General features: G+C 40.5%; 2 protein-coding genes across 2 annotated transcripts; both read left to right on the forward strand.

The window, feature by feature from the left end:
* The first annotated feature begins 443 nt into the window (after positions 1 to 443).
* On the forward strand, positions 444 to 1,388 carry LOC115525956 (olfactory receptor 51F2-like). The gene has a single exon (XM_030333387.1). The coding sequence runs from the start codon at positions 444 to 446 to the stop codon at positions 1,386 to 1,388; it is 945 nt and encodes a 314-aa protein (XP_030189247.1).
* Positions 1,389 to 11,237: 9,849 nt separating this feature from the next.
* LOC115526253 (olfactory receptor 51F2-like) lies at positions 11,238 to 12,185 on the forward strand. The gene is given in 4 exon segments (XM_030333712.1): positions 11,238 to 11,697; positions 11,700 to 12,038; positions 12,041 to 12,085; positions 12,088 to 12,185. Coding segments are annotated over 4 exon segments (942 nt in total).
* The last annotated feature ends 10,523 nt before the right edge of the window (positions 12,186 to 22,708 follow it).

The raw sequence follows: 22,708 nt of genomic DNA on the forward strand, positions 1-22,708 counted from the left end.
CTTAATGGACCTCTTAAGGGGAAAAGAGAAGTGAAGAAAAGCAGGATGAATTGGCTTTTGTATTGTCCCAGAGTTGCACAGAAATATCCTATCTGTCCATGTACATGGAATCATAAAACTGGAAAATATGTTACTGTTATCTACTCTAACCTCCTTTTTTACACATGTATGTGAAAATGTACTGAAGCCTAGATATAACATGTTACTCTTGCTAAAACCCAGGTGTCCTTGTATATGATTTAGTGTTCTGTCTCTTTCCTTAGTTCACCCAAGATGGACTCCAAATCTAAGAAAAGGATAACTGGGTTTGCACTTCCATTGAAGAACAAGACAAGGCTCACTAGTGATCCTGGATTGTATGATGTGTAGAAGAGAGTGAAAACATTTTCCTTGCCTACTTGTATGGTCCTTTCCTTCAGGGAAATCTGCTTCCTTCACTCATCATGCCATCCTTCAATCAGAGCATTTTCCACCCTGCAGTCTTCTTTCTTACTGGCATCCCTGGCTTTGAAACTTACCATGCCTGGCTCTCCATCCCTTTTTGTTGTCTCTATGCCATTGCCATCTCTGGGAATGGCATGATCCTGTTTGTGATCTTCACTGAGTCGAGCCTCCATGAACCCATGTACTATTTCCTCTCCATGCTATCTTTCACGGACCTAGGACTATGCCTTTCCACATTGGTCACCATGCTGGGTATTTTCTGGTTCAATGCTCGAGAAATTAGTTTTGATGCCTGCATTGGTCAAATGTTCTTTATCCATGGTTTCACATTCATGGAGTCCTCAGTACTCCTGGCGATGGCCTTTGATCGCTTCACTGCCATCTGTAACCCACTGAGGTATGCCACAATCTTAACCAATTCAAGGATCATCAAAGTGGGCTTTGCCATTGTTATTAGGGGGACAACGGCTCTAGTGCCTTTACTCCTGCTCCTAAAGCGTCTGTCTTTCTGCCATGGCCATGTTCTGCACCATTCATATTGTTTCCACCCTGATGTGATGACACTTTCTTGCACAGACACCAAGATCAACAGTGCATTTGGTTTGGCCATTGTCATATCAACTGCTGGCCTAGACTCTGTGTTTATCCTCCTTTCCTATGTTCTGATCATCCACTCTGTGCTCAACATGGCCTCCCCAGAGGAGCGGAAAAAGGTCTTTGGTACCTGTGTCTCTCACATAAGTGCTGTTGCCATCTTCTACATTCCCATGATCAGCTTGTCACTGGTGCATAGATTTGGGAAACAAGCCCCTCCCCTTGTGCACACTCTCATTGCCAATGTTTATCTGCTCATCCCTCCTGTGATGAATCCCATAATCTACAGTGTGAAAACCAAGCAAATTCGTAAGGCAGTGCTCAAAATATTCCTTTCTAAGATGATTTAGGAATTTTTTATTTTATCTTTTCTTCCCATAGTCTCTCTAACTCATATTTGATTATTATATTATTTATTTATTTAAATTAGAGTTAGGTAACCTACAGTGTAGTATTAGTGTTAGGAGTAGAGCCCAGTGATTTATCACTTATATATAACACCTAGTTCTCATACCAACAAGTGCCCTCCTAATACCCATCACCCATTTAGCTCATCTCCCACCCAACTCCCCTCTAGCAACTCTTGGTTTGTTCTCTGTATTTAAGACTCTCTTATGGTTTGCCTCCCTCTCTCTTTTTATCTTATTTCTCCTTCCCTTCCCCTATGTTTATCTATTTTGTTTCTTAAATTCCACATATGAGTGAAATCATATGATATTTGTCTTTCTCTGACTTATTTAGCTTAGCGTAATACACTCCAGTTCCATCCACGTTGTTGTAATGGCAAGATTTCATTCTTTTTGACTGCTGAGTAATACTTCACTGTGTGTGTGTGTGTGTGTGTGTGTGTGTGTGTGTGTATGTATATAAAACACCTCTTCTTTATCCATTCATCAGTTGATGGACACTTGGGCTCTTTCCATACTTTGGTTATTATTGATAGTGCTGCTATAAACATGAGGGTGCATGTGTCCCTTCAAAACAGCACACCTGTATCCCTTGGATAAATACCTAGCAGTGCAATTGCTGGGTTGTAGGGTAGTTCTATTTTTTGTTTTTTGAGGAACCTCCATACTGTTTTCCAGAGTGGCTGCACCAGCTTGCATTCCCACCAACAATGCAAAAGAGATCCTTATTCTCTGCATCCTCACCAACATCTGTTGTTGCCTGAGTTGTTAATATTAGCCATTCTGACAGGTGTAAGGTGGCATCTCATTGTGGTCTTGGTTTGTATTTCCCTGATGATGAGTGATGTTGAGCATCTTTTCATGTGTCGGTTAGCCGTCCGGATGTCTTCTTTGGAGAAGTGTCTATTCATGTCTTCTGCCCATTTCTTCACTGGATTATTTGTTTAAAAAAATTTTTTTTAACATTTATTCATTTTTGAGAGACAGAGTGTGAGTGGGGGAGGGGCAGAGAGAGAGGGAGACACAGAATCTGAAGCAGCTCCAGGCTCTGAGCTGTCAGCACAGAGCCTGACGCGAGGCTTGAACTCATGGACCATGAGACCATGACCTGAGCTGAAGTCAGATGCTTAACTGACTGAGCCACCCAGTCACCCTTGGATTATTTGTTTTAAAAGCTTGATATGTTTCTCGTACCAGAGAGTACTGCTGTATTAAAAAGGGGTCATACACTGTCCAGTGCTTGGCACTTCAGGAAGTGTTTCTGGTACATGCTGTGTGCACTCGCTGTTGTGTTGTGGCTGCTCTTTCCCCCCTGGTCAGGCCTCTGCAGAGCTCCTCCTTGCTTGCAGTGGTGGAGTGTTTGGACCTTTAACTAGGTGTGCTTTGATTTGCTTTCTGAAGTAACTCTGGAAAAAAGAGGAAGGAGTAAAGCCTGATCCCATAAAAAGAGAAAAGGAAAGAGAACAATACAACAAAAAACCAAACAGAGAATCAAAAAACTATTATAAGGCTGATCCCAAAGAAAATGAAAGGAAAAAACAGAAGAAAAGAAAAAAGAATAAAAAGAAAACAATAAAAATGACTGATTAAAAAAAAAAGGAAATGAAAAAAACAAACAAGAAACTATGAGCCTGATTCCAAAAAAAAAAAAAAGAAGGAAGACAAAAGGAGAAAAGAACTCTCAATGTAGTGTTGAGGCGTGATTTTCAGTGCACTTGGTGCATGAGGGGTGCTGGCTATGCTGGCTCTGGAGGAGAGGCCTACCCAGTTGGCTCAGAGTCAGGCTTGCCCCAGTAATTAAGTAGTTGCCAGGCAAGAGGGGCAGGGTTTGGTGTAAGGTGGTCCACTTCACTGGGGGCTGCTGTGTTTCTTTCTGAAGTCGCACCTCGTTGATGTTGGGGATAAATGGCACCACCCCAGTCTCTCTTGCCCAGATCAGGGATCTTACAACCCCTGCTGTTCAGGCAGCCCTCACGGAATAGTGAGGGCAGTCAGCTGGCCCTGGGCCACAACTCCCCTGCATTTTTTCTTTGGCACATGGCCGGGATTCAAAACCTAGAGTCTTAAAGGACTGGCACTGTGCAGAATTGAAAAAGCCTATTTATAAATGCTTTCATTCTGTTCTGATGATGCAATAGCTTCGTATTTAGTGAGTTCAAGAATGTAGATTCTTGGGGATAGGGACTGTGTCTCGTGTACCTTTGGCCTTGTCACAAATGCTTCCATTGGCACAGAATAGGACCACAGGTAAAATATTTCTACAAAGTGGACAAATGAAGTCATGAATTGGGGTTTAAACAGCCTTATAACCTCTGAGGTACAGCATGATTCAAGGGATATTTGATATAATTTCCCTCAGTAGGAAAGTCTAAGTTACAGTAATTCTAACCATTTATTGGTAATGCTTATTATTTCCCCAGATAGACTACTCATGGCCACAGAACATGAATAAGCCTAGAAAACATGAAGTCAAATAAAAATCAAACTTACTTAATTCTTAAAAGGGTTATTCAGGTCCCTTTGGCAAATGTATTAAAATTTTAACTATGTAATATACAGTGATTTATTCTTCAAAATATGTGTCTAATGGGGGAAAGTGGGCCAAGACATGTTGTGATGTTCAATGTATCATTATTCGTTGCAATGCAAATCTGGAAACTGCTTAAACAATTATTTTAGGGTATTGGTTAAATAAAATATAAACTCTCATGCAACCAGCTAAATACTGACATAGGTATAAATTTATATATTATTAAGGGAAAAGATAGATTAGTTTACAGGGTATGTATCACTGTTTCTGTATATATTTCATGGGAACACACACACACACACACACACACACACACACACACTTGCATATCCACTCACACATATACATTGTAAAAGTGTGGATAGATATGTTCCAAATGTCAAAGTACTTGTCTTCCGATAATTAGAGATTGGCTTGTTTATATTTTCTGTGTACTTTCCTGCAGTTTAAAAATGCTCAATAATGAGTGTTTAAAATTTTGCAGGTAGTGAAATAATTGATTTCCATTTAACACCCACTTGAAAACACAGTAACTTTTTTGTTCTTCATCTTCCCTTGTAACTGCTTCCCCATGGGTCTTCATAATCTGTCTTCATACCACCAATTTATAATATGACATCCACTTCCTGCTTTTGTCCATCGCTGTACTAACTGTGGTTCAAAACCAGGGCATCAGAACAACTTAATATCTTCAACCCCAACCTGGAACTACTTAATTAGAAATTCTTTAGATGGAGCCTGGGGACTTATATTTTCACAAGCTACCTCCAGGTTAGCAGGCATGTTAGATAACACTCTTCTGGGATGTTTTCACTTCTGAAAAAAATACCATAAATATCTTGCTGTTTGTCTTTGATTGTTTTGTGCTCTATAACTGAAATATTCACCTGCTCTCCACCCGCCCCTAGTAGTTGCCTTTTCCTTCTTCTAGGTGCCATTAATAAATCTTTGTCTTATAGGCAATTAGGGCCATCTTCCCTGACTGACCTAAAAATTTTTGAAAACAGCCATTGAACTTTCAAATTAATCTATCATGCACAGATATAAGCATAGTACTTTATTAATAATAGCTAATTTAATACATGCTTTCTGAATTAACAACTTTTACATAACTTTACAAATATTTTTCTTATATATTTTGGCCATTTTCATTTTGGCAAGTGCTGTGGAATGTACTGGTGTTGAAACAGTGAAAAATGAAGACATAATTTCTATTTTTAAGGAGTAATAATCTGACTAAACATATATAAATTCAAGTAATGTTTAAAACAGTTGTTTCTTTTGAATGAGACTGGATAAAACATTGAAGCAGATACTAAGAGGAATCATTGATGGTGATCTCTCTGTTTGCCAGGAAGAACCTGAACTAAAGGGGATATCAACAACTCAGGAAACTCTTAGTCTGAAGAGGAAAATATAGCTCCTAGAAATTTACTGTTTAACAGAGGAGATATAATACACATTCAATTACTTCTAAGGAGTATACTTAAGGAGTATACTTCTAAGTATAAACATAACAGATTCAAATTGCATGGATTCTCAGGAAAAGTTTTAAAAATGGAGAACTTTGAAGGTAGAGAACCATATATATTTTTTCTTTGAGTATAGTTGACACACAATGTTACATTAGTTTCAGATGTACAATTTAGTGATTTCACAAGTTTATATACACTGTGCTATGTTCACCATAAGTATAGCTATTTGTCCCCTTACATTGCTATTACAATATCGCTGACTGTATTCTGTATGCTGTGCCTTTTATTCCCGTGACTTACTCATTCCACAACTGGAGTCCTGTGTCTCCCACTCCCCTTCACCCATCTTAAAAGCGTACCAAATTTACCCAATTTATGTTGTAGGAAGATACATTTATCTGCTGTGTGTGTGGGGTAGAGGTAGAGACAGGAGTGAGCTGGTGCATATATGGCAGGTGTTTTGTTTGGGAATTTTTACTCACAGACTCACATTTAGCAAGGTCAAGGCACTATAATACCAGCCCATGCATGGAAATGACAAAACTAAATGTAGTGAGATAGAAAGGGAAGAGAGTCGTGAGGTGGAATGAACCCTTGGGAAACTTGGTACTCGGGGGCCGCAGAAAAGTCCACTCGGGTTTTCTGATTAGGAGATTTCATGAAGCCTGAGTCATGGCTCCTTATATGTGCTACCTGTACCTGAGGAGAAAACCTCCACTGCTCCTCAAATCGCTTTCCGGCAAAGAGGACAGGAAAGAAGACAGCTCCATACTTTGTAAGTAACACTGTGCGCTTAGGGAAAACATCAAGCTTCACACCCACCGGTTTCCTTTAGAATGAGGAAGAGTTAATTAACTGCAAAACGCCCTCATGAGTGTTTCAGGAAAACTGTGGAAGGGTTTTTCCTGAAATCAGTATTTGGGTACATCATGTTCTGGCCAATGGGGTTCAGTTGATCTGTGACCCATATGTCTTGACTCTTGGAGCAAGTTGTTAGCAGGTCCTTGAATTGTGAGTTTTTTGGTTAGTTGAGTATGTTTCAAAATCATTGCCTAAGGGCAGCGGGCAATGCTGGAACCACCTACCACCAGCATCAACCTCATCCTCATTTACCATTGTTAAGTGCTTCCCCAGTACTCACTAGCAGATTAAATGCTTCACAAATGCTATCTCAGTGATCCTTACGATGAATGCTATTGGTAAACTTAATTTTACGGAAGTAAAACCTAATATAAAGTGCTTATTTGGAGAACCTCAGCTAGTTGGTGGCAGAGCCAACACTTGAAACTAGGTTTGCCTGACCGTACAACCATGTTAGTGACTCTCTGGCATCAGAGGAGAGAGCTAACTCAAGGTAGTCCTGCATGGGAGCTGTTGCATGCTCTTACTATGGGCCTGGAATATTGTTTTCACAGAAGAGAGAATCACTATTGAGAAGTGGAGGGGGGCACATAAAAGTTTACCTTAAAATGCCAGCACAAACCTTTCATTAAAAAAAGCCTCAACACGTGCACACACACACACACACACACACACACACACACACACACGCTTCCTTTTGTGGGAATGAAAGAGTTCACAGAGATGCTTCCAGTAGTCACATCTGTAATTTGAAGCCAAATAGCATAAATTAAATACCACAAGGCTGTAATGTGTTAAGATCCTGATATATTTCCAGAATTCCTTGTCAGTATACAACCCTTGGATTTAATTTTTATCAAAAAATATCTATTGACTTCCCACACTGCACAGGGAATATAATGGTCTACCTGCCCATAGCTGATTTCAGTTAGAGAGGCATATTTTCAAGTAATTTATGATCATGCAATGGAATTAACACTATTCTAGATGAATAAATAAATAAAAATATGACTCCAGAGGAAGAAGTAATTCCTTGTGACTTGACATGAAGAAGGTGATTCCATAAAATGCTTCCTAAAGAAAATAATGAATCTAAGAATGAATCTAATGAATGAAAGAATTTAGGCTTATTTAAAGAAGAATGGGAAGTACATGACTTAAGCAAAGCACAGCACTGTGAGAGAACTTACTATATTTGGTAATTTGGTGAAGTAGGAAAGGCCCAGGTTGATCATATCAAAAGGTTCCTGGGGGGAGGGAAGAGGTTGGGTATCAGGAAAAGTAGATTTTTGTTAGATTGGGAAGATCCTTGACGGCTATAATAAGATAGGAAAGAGTTTCAACCTCGTGCTGAAGACAAGGAAGAGTTCTGTATAAGGAGTGACAAGAAGCTGTATTTTTGAGAGATCATGCTGGCATCAATATGGAAAAAGTTTGTAAACACTTGAAACTCAAGGCAGGGAAATTACTTATGAGAATATAGCTGTAGTTCCTGCAAAAACTAATGAGACTACTATGTAAAATAGAGATGATAGAAGTGGAGGATAAGGATGGTCAATCAAAGGACATTTTAGAAGCCAAACCTATAAAAGTTTATAGATTGGTTGGCCTGGACACTTTTGGCAGGCAGCATTCTAAAAAGGTGCTCACGATTCCTGTCCCCTATGAGTATAGTCCAGTATGAAACCCACCCCCTGAGTGTGTGCGGTTCTATGGATGTGATGGAATATGTCATGTTGTACGTATGGCAAAGAGAGTTTGCAGATGTCAGCGAGGTTGGTGATGGCTTGACTTTGAGTTTTCCAAAAGGGAGATTATGCTGGGTGGGCCTGCCCTAATCATGTGAGTCTTTAAAAGAGACAGGAGCCAGCAGAGAGACTCCTCTACTGGGTTGGAAGATGCAGCCTGTTGGGAGAGGTCCAGATGACTGGGCAGAGGGTAGAGGGTAGTCTCTAGGAGCTGGGAGCAACCTCCAGTCAATGGCCAGTCAGAAAGTGGAGACATCAATTCCATACCACAAAGAATGCCAACAACCTGGATCCGTCTGGAAGGGACCCTGACCTCAAGATGAGGACACAGTCCTGGCTGAAACCCTGATTTTAGCCTTGTAAGACCCTGAGCAGAGATCCTGATGCTTCTGCTTCTGCTTAGGACTTGCTGAAATGTGAATCAATGAATTTCTTGTTTTGAACCATGAATTTGTGCTAGTTTTTCATGCAGCAATAGACAACTAATCCAACAGAGTATGCTTCAGTACAAAAAGAAGCAAATTTCAAGAATAGGTGTGAACTATTTAAGAGGGAGATGAGGAAAGACAAATATTCAATAAGTTGTTAGTGAAGGGAAGGAGATACATGTGACAGGAAGGAGGCAGAGTTATGTTTAGGTTGGGAAAGAAGTTGAAATATTTATAGACGGTGGTAATGGTACAAATGAAAGTGTCCAAATTTTAATAAAAATAAAGAAGGAAAATTGGTGGGGCTATTTCACAGTGCAGAAAGACATCTACGTATTCTTTATGTTTTCAGTGTTTAGAAAACATCCAAATTCCTTACCCTTTGACGGTGATAAAATAATTCCATACTGGACTCCTGCTACCTTTAAACACTTTTAGCACCTTATATCTCATGTCTTAGTGACATTTGTAAATTATCTAATACAACATACCTTGGACATGCTTAGAGTATCTTCATGGTGATTTTTACCTAGCATCCCCTGCACAAGTGTTCTTTATATTCTCAAAGTAGCCTCTCTTGATCCTTCCCCCATAAGACTTTCTAATACATTCAACCAGTGTGTTTTAAACACAAACCCATTATTTTATATATCACACTGCATTTTATTTGTCCATTTATATGTTTGTTTTCATAAGTATCTTATCCTTTCCTAAATATCCTTGAGGGCTGGTACCATGTTTAATTTGGTTCTGTATCCATCTAGTGGATTACAGCCTGTACTCAGTTCTTTCTTTCTTTCTTTCTTTCTTTCTTTCTTTCTTTCTTTCTTTCGAGAGAGAGCGAGCACAGGAGCAATAGAGGGAGAAAGAGAAAATCTTACACAGGCTCCATGCTGGGCTCATGACCCTGAGATCATGACCTGAACCAAAATCAAGAGTCGGTCACTTAACACACTGAGCCACCCAGGGACCCCACATGCACTCAGTAATTTAATGTTAAACTATACTAATATCCAGAATTCATTTAGGGGCTTACATGGTAGGGTTGTCTTTGGAAGTGAGCAATAGCTTTTCTTCTGAATCAGGAAAGAATGTAGAAGAAAAATCATAGCTGTGGAGGAAGAAGGGACCACATAAAGAAGATATTAAGCAGTAGGCATTGCCCAAGTCAGACTTAGATAATATTTTCACCTTTTGTCTCAGCTCAGAAGACAAGACCTGTGAATAAGTGGGAGGGGTATGCAAATAGATGTGGGAAAGGAAGGAAAAGAAATGATTATATAATATTTTAAATTTAATTAAAAAATATAACAGCTAATATTTGTTGAATTTTTACATCACAGTGAAGTACCCTCCTTAGTTTTTCATGTATATTAACTAATTTAATCCTGGTAATAATTCTATGGAGTATGCATATCATTATTAGTTTAGGGATGGAAAGTTCAGGCACACATATTTAATATCTTATCGTGTGGGTATCTTAGCCAATAAATATATCAGTCAATGCTTGAATGCATCAAAAAATAGAATATGCAGCCCAAAAAATTGATTTGGGATGCCAAATAAAAATTTGTAACATCAAAATGTCCACAGTACTTACTTTGAGACCCTCTATATTCAAACAGTTCTGTTTGTAATTGTCTTGATGGCTTACACTAGGTATGTAGTACAAAAGTTAATTAGGTACAGTTCAAGTTATGGTATTGCAAAGAAACTGTAGGTTCATACAGAATATTTTCACAACTACTAACAGATAGTAGGGGCTCAAAAAATGTAGGCTATTTTTTTTTAAGTTTTTTTTTAGGGTTTATTTATTTTTGAGACAAAGACAGAACATGAATGGGGGAGGGTCAGAGAGAGGGAGACACAGAATCCGAAGCAGGCTCTAGGCTCTGAACTGTCAGCACAGAGCCCAACACAGGGCTTGAATTCATGGACCGTGAGATCATGACCTGAGCCGAAGTTGGCCGCTTAACTGACAGAGCCACCCAGGCACCCCCAAAAAATGTTGGCTATTTTTATGTTTGGAGATATTCAACTTGATTGAAAGAAAGTATCCAGGAGATGAGAGCATTCCTTTTTTTTGGCCCCCAGAAGCCAACTTACTTTATTTATTATATCAGAATCTCTGTATATACTGTTTGTTGTTTATCTAAGATTTCATACAACACAACATATACATTTCAAAAAATATTTCTTTTTTTAAAAACTTTTTTTAATGTATATTTTTGAGAGAGATTGAGTGTGAGTGGGGGAGGGGCAGAGAGAGGGAGACACAATCTGAAGCAGGCTCCAGGCTCTGAGCTGTCAGCACAGAGCCTGACATGTGATTGAACTCACGGACCGTGAGATCATGACCTGAGCTCAAGTCAGCCACTTAACCAAATGACCCACCCAGGCGCCTCTCAAAAAATATTTCTTGACTGCCTACCACATAAAGTAAGTGATCGGTGCAATCCACTTACAAGGCACTGAATTTAAATAAGATGGATCATTGCTAGATTTGTTTATATACAAATTCTATGTCCTCACATAATTGTTCATTTCCTGTTTTCTGCTTCTCTATTAGATGTGGCCTTAGTTTTCTTTATTTTTTAACCAATCTTCATAAGCTCTTTCTATAATATAGATACTATCTCTTATAAATGTTTACCTGGTGAAATAATTAATTTCAGGTTGAATTCATTATAAAGAAATGCAATTGATCATTGCAGGCTATTCATGATAAGATTCTACAGTTTGAGTTCAACATGTCAACTTTCCAGAATACCACAGCTATGTCCATCATTTTCCTACTAACTGGTGTTTCTGGGTTGGAAGTCTTCCACACCTGGATCTCCATTCCCTTCTGCTCTCTCTACATAACCACCCTCTCGGGAAACAGCCTGATTCTCTTTGCCATTGTCACTCAGCCCAGCCTCCACGAACTCATGTATTATTTCCTCTCCATGCTGCCCACCACTGACATCGGCCTGTCCATATCTACCCTGGTCACCATGTTGGGTATATTCTGGTTTGATGCCAGGGAGATCAGCTTTAATGCCTGCCTGTCACAGGTGTTTTTCATTCAACTTTACATTGTCATGGAGTCCTCAGTGCTGTTGGCCATGGCCTTTGATCGTTTTGTGGCCATCTCTAATCCTCTTAGATATGCTTCTATCTTAACTGAGTTTAAAACAGCACAGATTGGAATAGCAATCATCACCAGGGGGCACTAATCCAGACTCCTATGGTGTTGCTTCTTAAACGATTGCCCTTTTGCCACAGCCATGTGCTCCACCACTCATACTGCTTCTACCCTGATGTGATGAAGCTCTCGTGCACAGACACCAGGATCAATAGCGCAGTGGGGTTCACAGCCCTGATCACCACTGCTGGGGTAGACTCGGTCTTCATTATTTTTTCTAACTTGTTAATCGTTAAGACTGTCTTCAGCATTGCATCTTTGAAAGAGAGAAAGAAAGTCTTCAGCACATGTATCTCCCATATTGGGGCTGTTGCTGTATTCTATATTCCATTGATTAGTCTGTCCTTTGTTCACAGATTTGGAAATGGGCCCCACCTTATGTACATATCCTGGTTGCCAATACCTACCTGTTAATCCCCCTGTGCTGAACCCCATCATCTACAGTGTGAAGACCAAACAGATACGCAGAGCTGTGCTGAAAGTTCTCCATCCCAGTGCAACAAAAGAATAGATGGGTTTTTCAATGTTTTCAATTCTTTGTTATTGTATAGATGAGTAAAATGCCACTGATAGAAGTTAAAATGCTGAGACTCGTGCTTGGGATAACAACATCCCAAAAGATCACTTTAGTTTTAAATAAGAAGACCATGGGCTAAGAGAGAAATTTAGGCTAAAATTATCTACCTATTATTTCCTCAGCCACAATGATATTAAAATTTGTTCATTTAAGATGAAAGATGTTCAATTACTGAGATAACCAGAATGACCCAGTTTGGATTTCAAATGTGGAGTTGTTTTTTTTTGTTTGCTTTAAAGAAGAAGGTGGGAGGGGTGCTTGGGTGGCTCAGTCGGTTAAGTGTGTGACTTCAGCTCAGGTCGTGATCTCGCGGTCGGTGAGTTCGAGCCCCACGTCAGGCTCTGTGCTGACAGCTCAGAGCCTGGAGCCTGTTTCAGATTCTGTGTCTCCATCTCTGTGACCCTCCCCCGCTCATGCTCTGTCTCTCTCTGTCTCAAAAATAAATAAACATTAAAAAAAATAAAAAAAATAAGAAGGTGGGAATAAAAAGTGTGTTAACAATAGCTTGTTACTGAATTTTATTATCTAAATCTGGCACATAAAATTGGCATGGCACATAAAATTGGCATTGCACATGGTTATGGAATCATTCCAAATATTTTACTTTTTCTCTGCCTCTGACTTCTATAACCTTTAATATAATAGCTAGTATTATCATCAATACATGTTTTATTGCTTTGTCAGTAACCTGAACTTTTTGGTCAGATATTCTTACTTTCTCCTAGATCTTCAGGAAATATTTATAGCACAAACATCCTATGAAAAATAACTCTTCTTACTTCAACTTCAGTCTGTATGGTTTTTTCAGAAGTACTAATGTCATGCTTACTGCCTTATAAATCTGTTTTTGTTTTTGGCAAATATAATCTCAAGAGTACCAGGAACCAGATGCAGAGATATTTTAATCTGTTTGGATTTGTGATGCTATGTTTGGGCTTTCTCTTCAAGGAAGATTAAAGTGGGTATGTTAATCATGTTCTGGATAGGAAGACAGAAGTTATACCAGTGGTTAACACTGGGAGTATTTAATACAAGATAAACAAGTATAGGTGGACTGAAGGCACAAAGGGAATACAGAAATAATAGAGATAGTAACTGCAGGGTATCACTTCCACCTTTATGTCTGTGAGAACAAAGATAGGAGTTTGAAGTATTGAAAACTTAGAAGCATGGTAAAGGTCTTCCCCGAACTGACACTCAGACCCCTTATGAAAAGGTGCTGTCCTGTTGATTGTAGTACATCAGGAGCCAAGAGAACAGACCACATAGATCCAAGACTCACACCCCTGTGAAGAGGCACTTCATAGCTGTAGCTCATGCTTCAGGAGCACAGAGGAGGACCCCTCATGGACCTGAGACTCAGACCCCTGAGACGCACCCCACTGATGTCTGGTTCTGTTTCTTCTGAGGAAGCGTGATGAGATTTTGCTGGGAGTATTGGGAAGAAATAAAACTAGAAGGAAGAACCAGTGATATTGGCATTGTTGTGTGGCATTGACAGGAATCACAAGCAAACATGCTGGGATACTCATCCTTTTAGTAGGTTCCAGTTTCCTTCTATCATATTCCAATTAACAGAACATAGCAGGGAACCAGCTGGCAAATGATAATTGTGTTTCATGATTCCCACCCTTATTATCAAAGCAGAGTATAAAGAATTGTAGTTATATTTATTTTTTTTAATTTCTATTTATTTATTTATTTAATTTTTATTTTTTTCAATATATGAAGTTTATTGTCAAATTGGTTTCCATACAACACCCAGTGCTCATCCCAAAAGGTGCCCTCCTCAATACCCATCACCCACCCTTCCCTCCCTCCCATCCTCCTTCAACCCTCAGTTTGTTCTCAGTTTTTAAGAGTCTCTTATGCTTTGGCTCTCTCCCACTCTAACCTCTTTTTTTTTTTTTCCTTCCCCTCCCCCATGGGTTCCGGTTAAGTTTCTCAGGATCCACATAAGAGTGAAAACATATGGTATCTGTCTTTCTCTGTATGGCTTATTTCACTTAGCATCACACTCTCCAGTTCCATCCATGTTGCTACAAAGGGCCATATTTCATTCTTTCTCATTGCCATGTAGTACTCCATTGTGTATATAAACCACAATTTCTTTATCCATTCATCAGTTGATGGACATTTAGGCTCTTTCCATAATTTGGCTATTGTTGAGAGTGCTGCTATAAACATTGGGGTACAAGTACCCCTATGCATCAGTACTCCTGTATCCCTTGGGTAAATTCCTAGCAGTGCTATTGCTGGGTCATAGGGTAGGTCTATTTTTGATTTTCTGAGGAACCTCCACACTATTTTCCAGAGTGGCTGTACCAATTTGCATTCCCACCACAGTGCAAGAGGGTTCCCATTTCTCCACGTCCTCGCCAGCATCTATAGTCTCCTGATTTGTTCATTTTGGCCTCTCTGACTGGTGTGAGGTGGTGTCTGAGTGTGGTTTTGATTTGTTTTCCCCTGATGAGGAGCGACGTTGAGCATCTTTTCATGTGCCTGTTGGCCATCCAGATGTCTTCTTCAGAGAAGTGTCTATTCATGTCTTCTGTCCATTTCTTCACTGGGTTATTTGTTTTTCGGGTGTGGAGTTTGGTGAGCTCTTTATAGATTTTGGATATTAGCCCTTTGTCCGATATGTCATTTGCAAATATCTTTTCCCATTCTGTTGGTTGCCTTTTAGTTTTGTTGGTTGTTTCCTTTGCTGTGCAGAAGCTTTTTATCTTCATTAGGTCCCAGTAGTTCATTTTTGCTACTAATTCCCTTGCCTTTGGGGATGTGTCAAGTAAGAAATTGCTACAGCTGAGGTCAGAGAGGTTTTTTCCTGCTTTCTCCTCTAGGGTTTTGATGGTTTCCTGTCTCATATTCAGGTCCTTTATCCATTTTGAGTTTATTTTTGTAAATGGTGTGAGAAAGTGGTCTAGTTTTATTCTTCTGCATGTTGCTGTCCAGTTCTCCCAGCACCATTTGTTAAAAAGACTGTGTTTTTTCCATGGGATGTTCTTTCCTGCTTTGTCAAAGATTAGTTGGCCATACGTTTGTGGGTCTAGTTCTGGGGTTTCTATTTTATCCCATTGGTCTATGTGTCTGTTTTTGTGCCAATACCATGCTGTCTTGCTGATTACAGCTTTGTAGTAGAGGCTAAAGTCTGGGATTGTGATGCCTGCTGCTTTGGTCTTCTTCTTCAAAATTCCTTTGGCTATTCGGGGCCTTTTGTGGTTCCATACGAATTTTAGGATTGCTTGTTCTAGTTTCGAGAAGAATGCTGGTGCAATTTTGATTGGGATTGCATTGAATGTGTAGATAGCTTTGGGTAGTATTGACATTTTGACAATATTTATTCTTCCAATCCATGAGCATGGAATGTTTTTCCATTCCTTTATACCTTCTTCAATTTCCTTCATAAACTTTCTATAGTGTTAGGCATACAGATCTTTTACATCTTTGGTTAGATTTATTCCTAGGTATTTTATGCTTCTTGGTGCAATTGTGAATAGGATCAGTTTATTTATTTGTCTTTCTGTTGCTTCATTGTTAGTGTATAAGAATGCAACTGATTTCTGTACATTGATTTTGTATCCTGCAACTTTGCTGAATTCATGTATCAGTTCTAGCAGACTTTTGGTGGAGTCTATTGGATTTTCCATGTATAATATCATGTCATCTGCAAAAAGTGAAGCTTAACTTCATCTTTGCCAATTTGGATGCCTTTGATTTCCTTTTGTTGTCTGATTGCTGATGCTAGAACTTCCAACACTATGTTAAACAACAGCAGTGAGAGTGGACATCCCTGTCGTGTTCCTGATCTCAGGGAAAAAGCTCTCAGTTTTTCCCCGTTGAGGATGATGTTAGCTGTGGGCTTTTCATAAATGGCTTTTATGATCTTTAAGTATGTTCCTTCTATCCCGACTTTCTCGAGGGTTTTTATTAAGAAAGGGTGCTGGATTTTGTCAAAGGCCTTTTCTGCATCGATTGACAGGATCATATGGTTCTTATCTTTTCTTTTATTAATGTGATGTATCACATTGATTGATTTGCGAATGTTGAAGCAGCCCTGCATCCCAGGAATGAATCCCACTTGATCATGGTGAATAATTCTTTTTATATGCTGTTGCATTCGATTTGCTAGTATCTTATTGAGAATTTTTGCATCCATATTCATCAGGGATATTGGCCTGTAGTTCTCTTTTTTTACTGGGTCTCTGTCTGGTTTAGGAATCAAAGTAATACTGGCTTCATAGAATAAGTCTGGAAGTTTTCCTTCCCTTTCTATTTTTTGGAATAGCTTGAGAAGGATAGGTATTATCTCTGCTTTACACGTCTGGTAGAACTCCCCTGGGAAGCCATCTGGTCCTGGACTCTTATTTGTTGGGAGATTTTTGATGACTGATTCAATTTCTTCGCTGGTTATGGGTCTGTTCAAGCTTTCTATTTCCTCCTGATTGAGTTTTGGAAGCGTGTGGGTGTTTAGGAATTTGTCCATTTCTTCCAGGTTGTTCAGTTTGTTGGCATATAATTTTTCATAGTATTCCCTGATAATTGTTTGTATCTCTGAGGGATTGGTTGTAATCATTCCATTTTCATTCATGATTTTATCTATTTGGGTCATCTCCCTTTTCTTTTTGAGAAGCCTGGCTAGAGGTTTATCAATTTTGTTTATTTTTTCAAAAAACCAAGTCTTGGTTTCGTTGATTGGCTCTACAGTTTTTTTTAGAATCTATATTGTCTATTTCTGCTCTAATCTTTATTATTTCTCTTCTTCTTCTGGGTTTGGGGTGTCTTTGCTGTTCTGATTCTATTTCCTTTAGGTGTTTTGTTAGATTTTGTATTTAGGATTTTTCTTGTTTCTTGAGATAGGCCTGGATTGCAATGTATTTTCCTCTCAGGACTGCCTTCACTGCATCCCAAAGCGTTTGGATTGTTGTATTTTCATTTTCGTTTGTTTCCATATATTTTTAAATTTCTTCTCTAATTGCCTGGTTGACCCATTCATTCTTTAATAGGGTGTTCTTTAACCTCCATGCTTTTGGAGGTTTTCCAGAGTTTTTCCTGTGGTTGATTTCAAGCTTCATAGCATTGTGGTCTGAAAGTGTGCATGGTATGATCTCAATTCTTGTATACTTATGAAGGGCTGTTTTGTGACCCAGTATGTGATCTATGCTGGAGAATGTTCTGTGTGTACTGGAGAAGAAAGTATATTCTGTTGCTTTGGGATGCAGAGTTCTAAATATATCTATCAAGTCCATCTGATCCAATGTATCATTCAGGGTCCTCGTTTCTTTATTGACTGTGTGTCTAGATGATCTATCCATTTCTGTAAGTGGGGTGTTAAAGTCCCCTGCAATTATCACATTCTTATCAATAAGGTTGCTTGTGTTTGTGAGTAATTGTTTTATATATTTGGGGGCTCCTGTATTCGGCACATAGAAATTTATAATTGTTAGCTCTTCCTGCTGGATAGACCCTGTAATTATTATATAATGCCCTTCTTCATCTCTTTTTACAGCCTTTAATTTAAAGTCTAGTTGATCTAAGTATGACTACTCCAGCTTTCTTTTGACTTCCAGTGGCATGATAAATAGTTCTCCATCCCCTCACTCTCAATCTGAAGGTGTCCTCAGGTCTAAAATGAGTCTCTTGTAGACAGCAAATACATGGGTCTTGTTTTTTTATCCATTCTGATACCCTATGTCTTTTCGTTGGTGCATTTAGTCCATTTACATTCAGAGTTATTATAGAAAGATATGAGTTTAGAGTCATTGTGATATCTGTAGGTTCTATGCTTGTAGCGATGTCTCTGGTACTTTGTCTCACAGGATCCCCCTTAGGATCTCTTGTAGGGCTGGCTTAGTGGTGACGAATTCCTTCAGTTTTTGTTTGTTTGGGAAGACCTTTATCTCTCCCTCTCTTCTAAATGACAGACTGGCTGGATAAAGGATTCTCGGCTGCATATTTTTCTGTTCATCACATTGAAGATCTCCTGCCATTCCTTTCTGGCCTGCCAAGTTTCAGTAGAAAGATCGGTCACGAGTCTTATAGGTCTCTCTTTATATGTTAGAGCATGTTTATCCCTAGCTGCTTTCAGAATTTTGTCTTTATCCTTGTATTTTACCAGTTTCACTATGATATGTCGTGCAGAAGATCGATTCAAGTTACGTCTGAAGGGAGTTCTCTGTGCCTCTTGGATTTCAATGCCTTTTTCCTTCCCCAGGTCTGGGAAGTTCTCAGCTATGATTTCGTCAAGTACATCTTCAGCACCTTTCCCTCTCTCTTCCTCCTCTGGAATACCAATTATGCATAGATTATTTCTCTTTAGCGCATCACATAGTTCTCTAATTTTCCCCTCATACTCCTGCATTTTTTTATCTCTTTTTTTCTCAGCTTCCTCTTTTTCCATAATTTTATCTTCTAGTTCACCTATTCTTTCTTCTGCCTCTTCAGTCCAAGCCATGGTTGTTTCCATTTTATTTTGCAGCTCGTTTATAGCATGTTTTATCTCCTCCTGAGTGTTCCTTAGTCTCTTGATCTCTGTAGCAAGAGATTCTCTGCTGTCCTCTATACTCTTTTCAAGCCCAGCGATTAATTTTATGACTATTATTCTAAATTCACTTTCTGTTATATTGTTTAAATCCTTTTTAATCAGTTCTTTAGCTGTTATTTCCTGGAGATTCTTTTGAGGGGAATTCTTCCATTTCGTCATTTTGGATAGTTGCTGGAGTGGTGCAGGACTCGGGGCACTTCCCCTGTGTTGTCTTGAATACCTTGCATTGGTGGGTGGGGCCGCAGTCAGACCTGATGTCTGCCCCCAGCCCACCACCGGGGCCACAGTCAGACTGGTGTGTGCCTTCTCTTCCCCTCTCCTAAGGGCTGGATTCACTGTGGGGTGGCGTGGTGCATCTGGGCTACTTGCACACTGACAGGCTTGTGGTGCTGGGGATCTGGTGTATTAGCTGGGGTGGATGGGCAAGGTGCTGGGGGGGGGGAGGGGCAGGCTCAGCTCGCTTTTCCTTCCGAGATCCGCTTCAGGAGGGGCCCTGTGGCACCGGGAGGGAGTCAGACCTGCTGCCTAGGGATGGATCCGCAGAAGCACAGCCTTGGGTGTTTTGCAGTGCAAGCAGATTCCCTGGCAGGAACTGGTTCCCTTTGGGATTTTGGCTGGGGGATGGGCGGGGGAGATGGCGCTGGCGAGCGCCTTTGTTCCCCACCAAACTGAGCTCTGTCGTCCGGGGGCTCAGCAGCTCTCCCTCCCTTTGTCCTCCAGCCTTCCTGCTTTCTGAGCAGAGCTGTTAACTTATGACCTCCCAGACACTAAGTCGCGCTTGCTGTCGGAACACACTCTGTCTGTCGGGGCCCCTCCGCTTTTGCAAGCCAGACTCGGGGGCTCTGCTTGGCCGGCGAGCTGCCCCTCCGCCCCGGCTCCCTCCTGCCAGTCGGTGGAGCGTGCACCGCCTCGCCGCCCTTCCTACCCTCTTCCGTGGGCCTCTCGTCTGCGCTTGGCTCTGGAGACTCCGTTCTGCTAGTCTTCTGGCGGTTTTCTGGGTTATTTAGGCAGGTGTAGGTGGAACCTAAGTGATCAGCAGGACGCATGGTGAGCCCAGCGTCCTCCTACACCGCTATCTTCCCAGGATCTCCTCAAGAATTGTGGTTTTAGAGCTAAGATACAGTATTATTCATAGCCAGCACAGTGAGGTAATATGCATATAATACTGTTAGGTTTGATATAGCCATTACAGGGGTTTTCTTAGTTGCTGTAATCTGGACTGTTGATCATGACAACAGTATCTAGTAACTATAGTAAGTGCTTCTATGTTCACCACATACTTCTGCATATAATCTTCTGAAATGTAGCTAGTTGGCATACAGGAAACATTGGACTTGAACTATTTATTAGACCAAATGGACCTATCTGACGTATAAAGAATTTTTTTTTCCAACAGCATCAAAATACATTTTCTTCTGAAAGACAGGGAACATTTTCTGAGATCAATCATATGTTAGGTCACAAAACAAATCTTAACAAAATTGCCTGTCAGCCTTGTTAGGGATTCTGAGGCAAGTCAGATCTTTTGCATGGATGCTTCTGCTCAAATATTTTGGTTCCTTTGGGAGGGAAGCGATTATTAAGATTGTATGCTTTCTTGGGGTGCCTGGATGGCTTAGTTGGTTAAGCCTCTGACTAGTGATTTTGGCTCAGATCATGATCTCACCATTCCTGAGGTCAAACCTAATGTCTCTCTGAGTCTGGCAACTCAGAGCCTGCTTGGGATTTGCTTTCTCCCTCCCTTTCTGCCCTCCCTCACTTGCATGTGCTCTCTCCCTCTCTCTCTCAAAAAACAAATAAATAAACATAAAAAAAGATTGTATGCCTTCTCTATTTTCTCAACATTTGTCTTTTTGCCTTCTTTAATTTTTAAGTAGACTCCTTGTTCAACATGGGGCTAGACCTTACAACCCTGAGACCAACTGTTTCATGTTCCACCAAATGAAACATCCAAGAGCCCCAAGATTGTATGACTTCTCTTGATCCTGCAGAGGTAGGCTGGGTACTGCAAGCCTCTCATTTGCTTTCTCTAGGATGGTGCTCCTAGTTCAATTTTTTGTGCTTTCTCCCAATCCGACAGAGATCATCCAGCTTTCTGCATGTGCTTACTGGCCATCTGCAAAAACTCATACTCTCTACCCGTGGGGGTGCATACAGGGAGCTAGTCACATAGGGTGTTTGGTGAGGTGTGTGAAGTATTGAGAGTGCCCATAGGTCAGTAAGGGGTCTGAGGTGAGACATCCCCACTGATTTGTGGGAAGGTCTCCTGATGGAGTCCACAAAGTGGTTAATAGGATCTGTATCCCTTCTAGGAGTTCCAAACCCTGGCTGCAGTGTTCCCAGACTCTCCCTGTCCCTAAGTCATGCAGATCACATCACTGTTCTGTGTGGGTTGAGAAATACATGGGCCTCTTTGGCAGTATCCTACAAAGATGGAGACGCTGGGTGCTCCCTCACTATCCTTTTACTTTCCCCTGTGGAAGATGGCATCTCTCTTGGCACTGAGTTGTGCCATCATGGGGTAGTGTGATGCACGTAAGGTGAAATTGTTTCTATCTTCTCCAATGAATCTGTTTCCAGATTTTTGGCTCCAATGATGTGCAGGAACTTCTCCACTGGACTCCTGGACTCCTACAAAGTTACTCATGTCTGTGGATGATTATCAATATCTGTGTTCTTTGGAGAGAAGGTGGTAGAATCCACTATTGTGCTTACATTCATTGTCTTAATCCAGGGCTATGATGTCTCTCCAGACCACTCTCATAATAGTCTGAAGAGACCTGGAGCAGTAGGATATCCCATAGAGCATCACATTGTCCATTATAGCGATGAAATGATGAAACTGTGCTAGTCATGTGGGATGGACAAGACGTACATTCCAGAGGGTGGCCGGCAAGCCTACAAAGATGCAGAGGCCTACCACATCAGTACAACTTTAGTGGCCCAGTGTTCTGGGATATGCTATGATGTTTCCTTCACCACAAAGGGAGAGCATTGTGTCTTGCTCCCCAAGCATAAGAGGATACACAATGTCCACTTTGGGTTCCAGAGGCATGCACCCTGACTCTGCTTCTCTCTCCATCTCTTTCCACACATAATTAGGTGCAGCCTAGCTGACACTGAACTTTTCTTGACCATCAAGAAGATCCTCAGACATTTCTATGTATTTTCTATTAGAACGTTAGCTTATTTGTGTATATTCCTTCTGAATGGAGATGAAATATCTAAGTATTCATGGGCCTAAGGACTATGGCTGGTTAAGAAATGAGACTGTGGTCCGGCTTTACCCTAACATATGCAGACAGATGTCAGTGGCTTTGCTCTCTCTTCCCCGCCCCACACATTTATGTTTCTGGGGCATAAGAGAAGATATGCTATGTGTATAACTCTAATGTGAGGATATTTCTTTTTTTTTAATGTTTATTCATTTTTGAGAGACAGAGAGAGACAGAGCATGAATGGGGAAAGGGAAGAGAGAGAGAGGGAGACACAGAATCTGAAGCAGGCTCCAGGCTCTGAGCTGTCAGCACAGATCCCAATGTGGGGCTTGAACACACGAACTGCGAGATCATGACCTGAGCCGGAGTCAGGCGCTCAACCAACTGAGCCACCCAGGCACCCCTAATGTGAGGACATTTCAAAAAAATATTCTGGATTTAATATTCTATTACTAAATCTAATGTGTGTGTGTGCGTGTGTGTGTAGTGTAGTTTGTGTATACATGTGACTATTTTCTGTCAACTCATAGCCATCTGAAATAATGCCTTTAAGGATTCTTCACTGTGTAGTCTTCTATGAATTGAATATTTTCTGTTCGTATTTTCATGGGTATAGTTTATCTACTATAGGCTGATCGCCTCCAGTATTAAGAGGAAGGGACGATATATCCTGTCATGGGCAGGGAGGGATAATA

Source organism: Lynx canadensis, chromosome D1 (assembly GCF_007474595.2).
Source record: "Lynx canadensis isolate LIC74 chromosome D1, mLynCan4.pri.v2, whole genome shotgun sequence".
NCBI lineage: Eukaryota > Metazoa > Chordata > Mammalia > Carnivora > Felidae > Lynx > Lynx canadensis.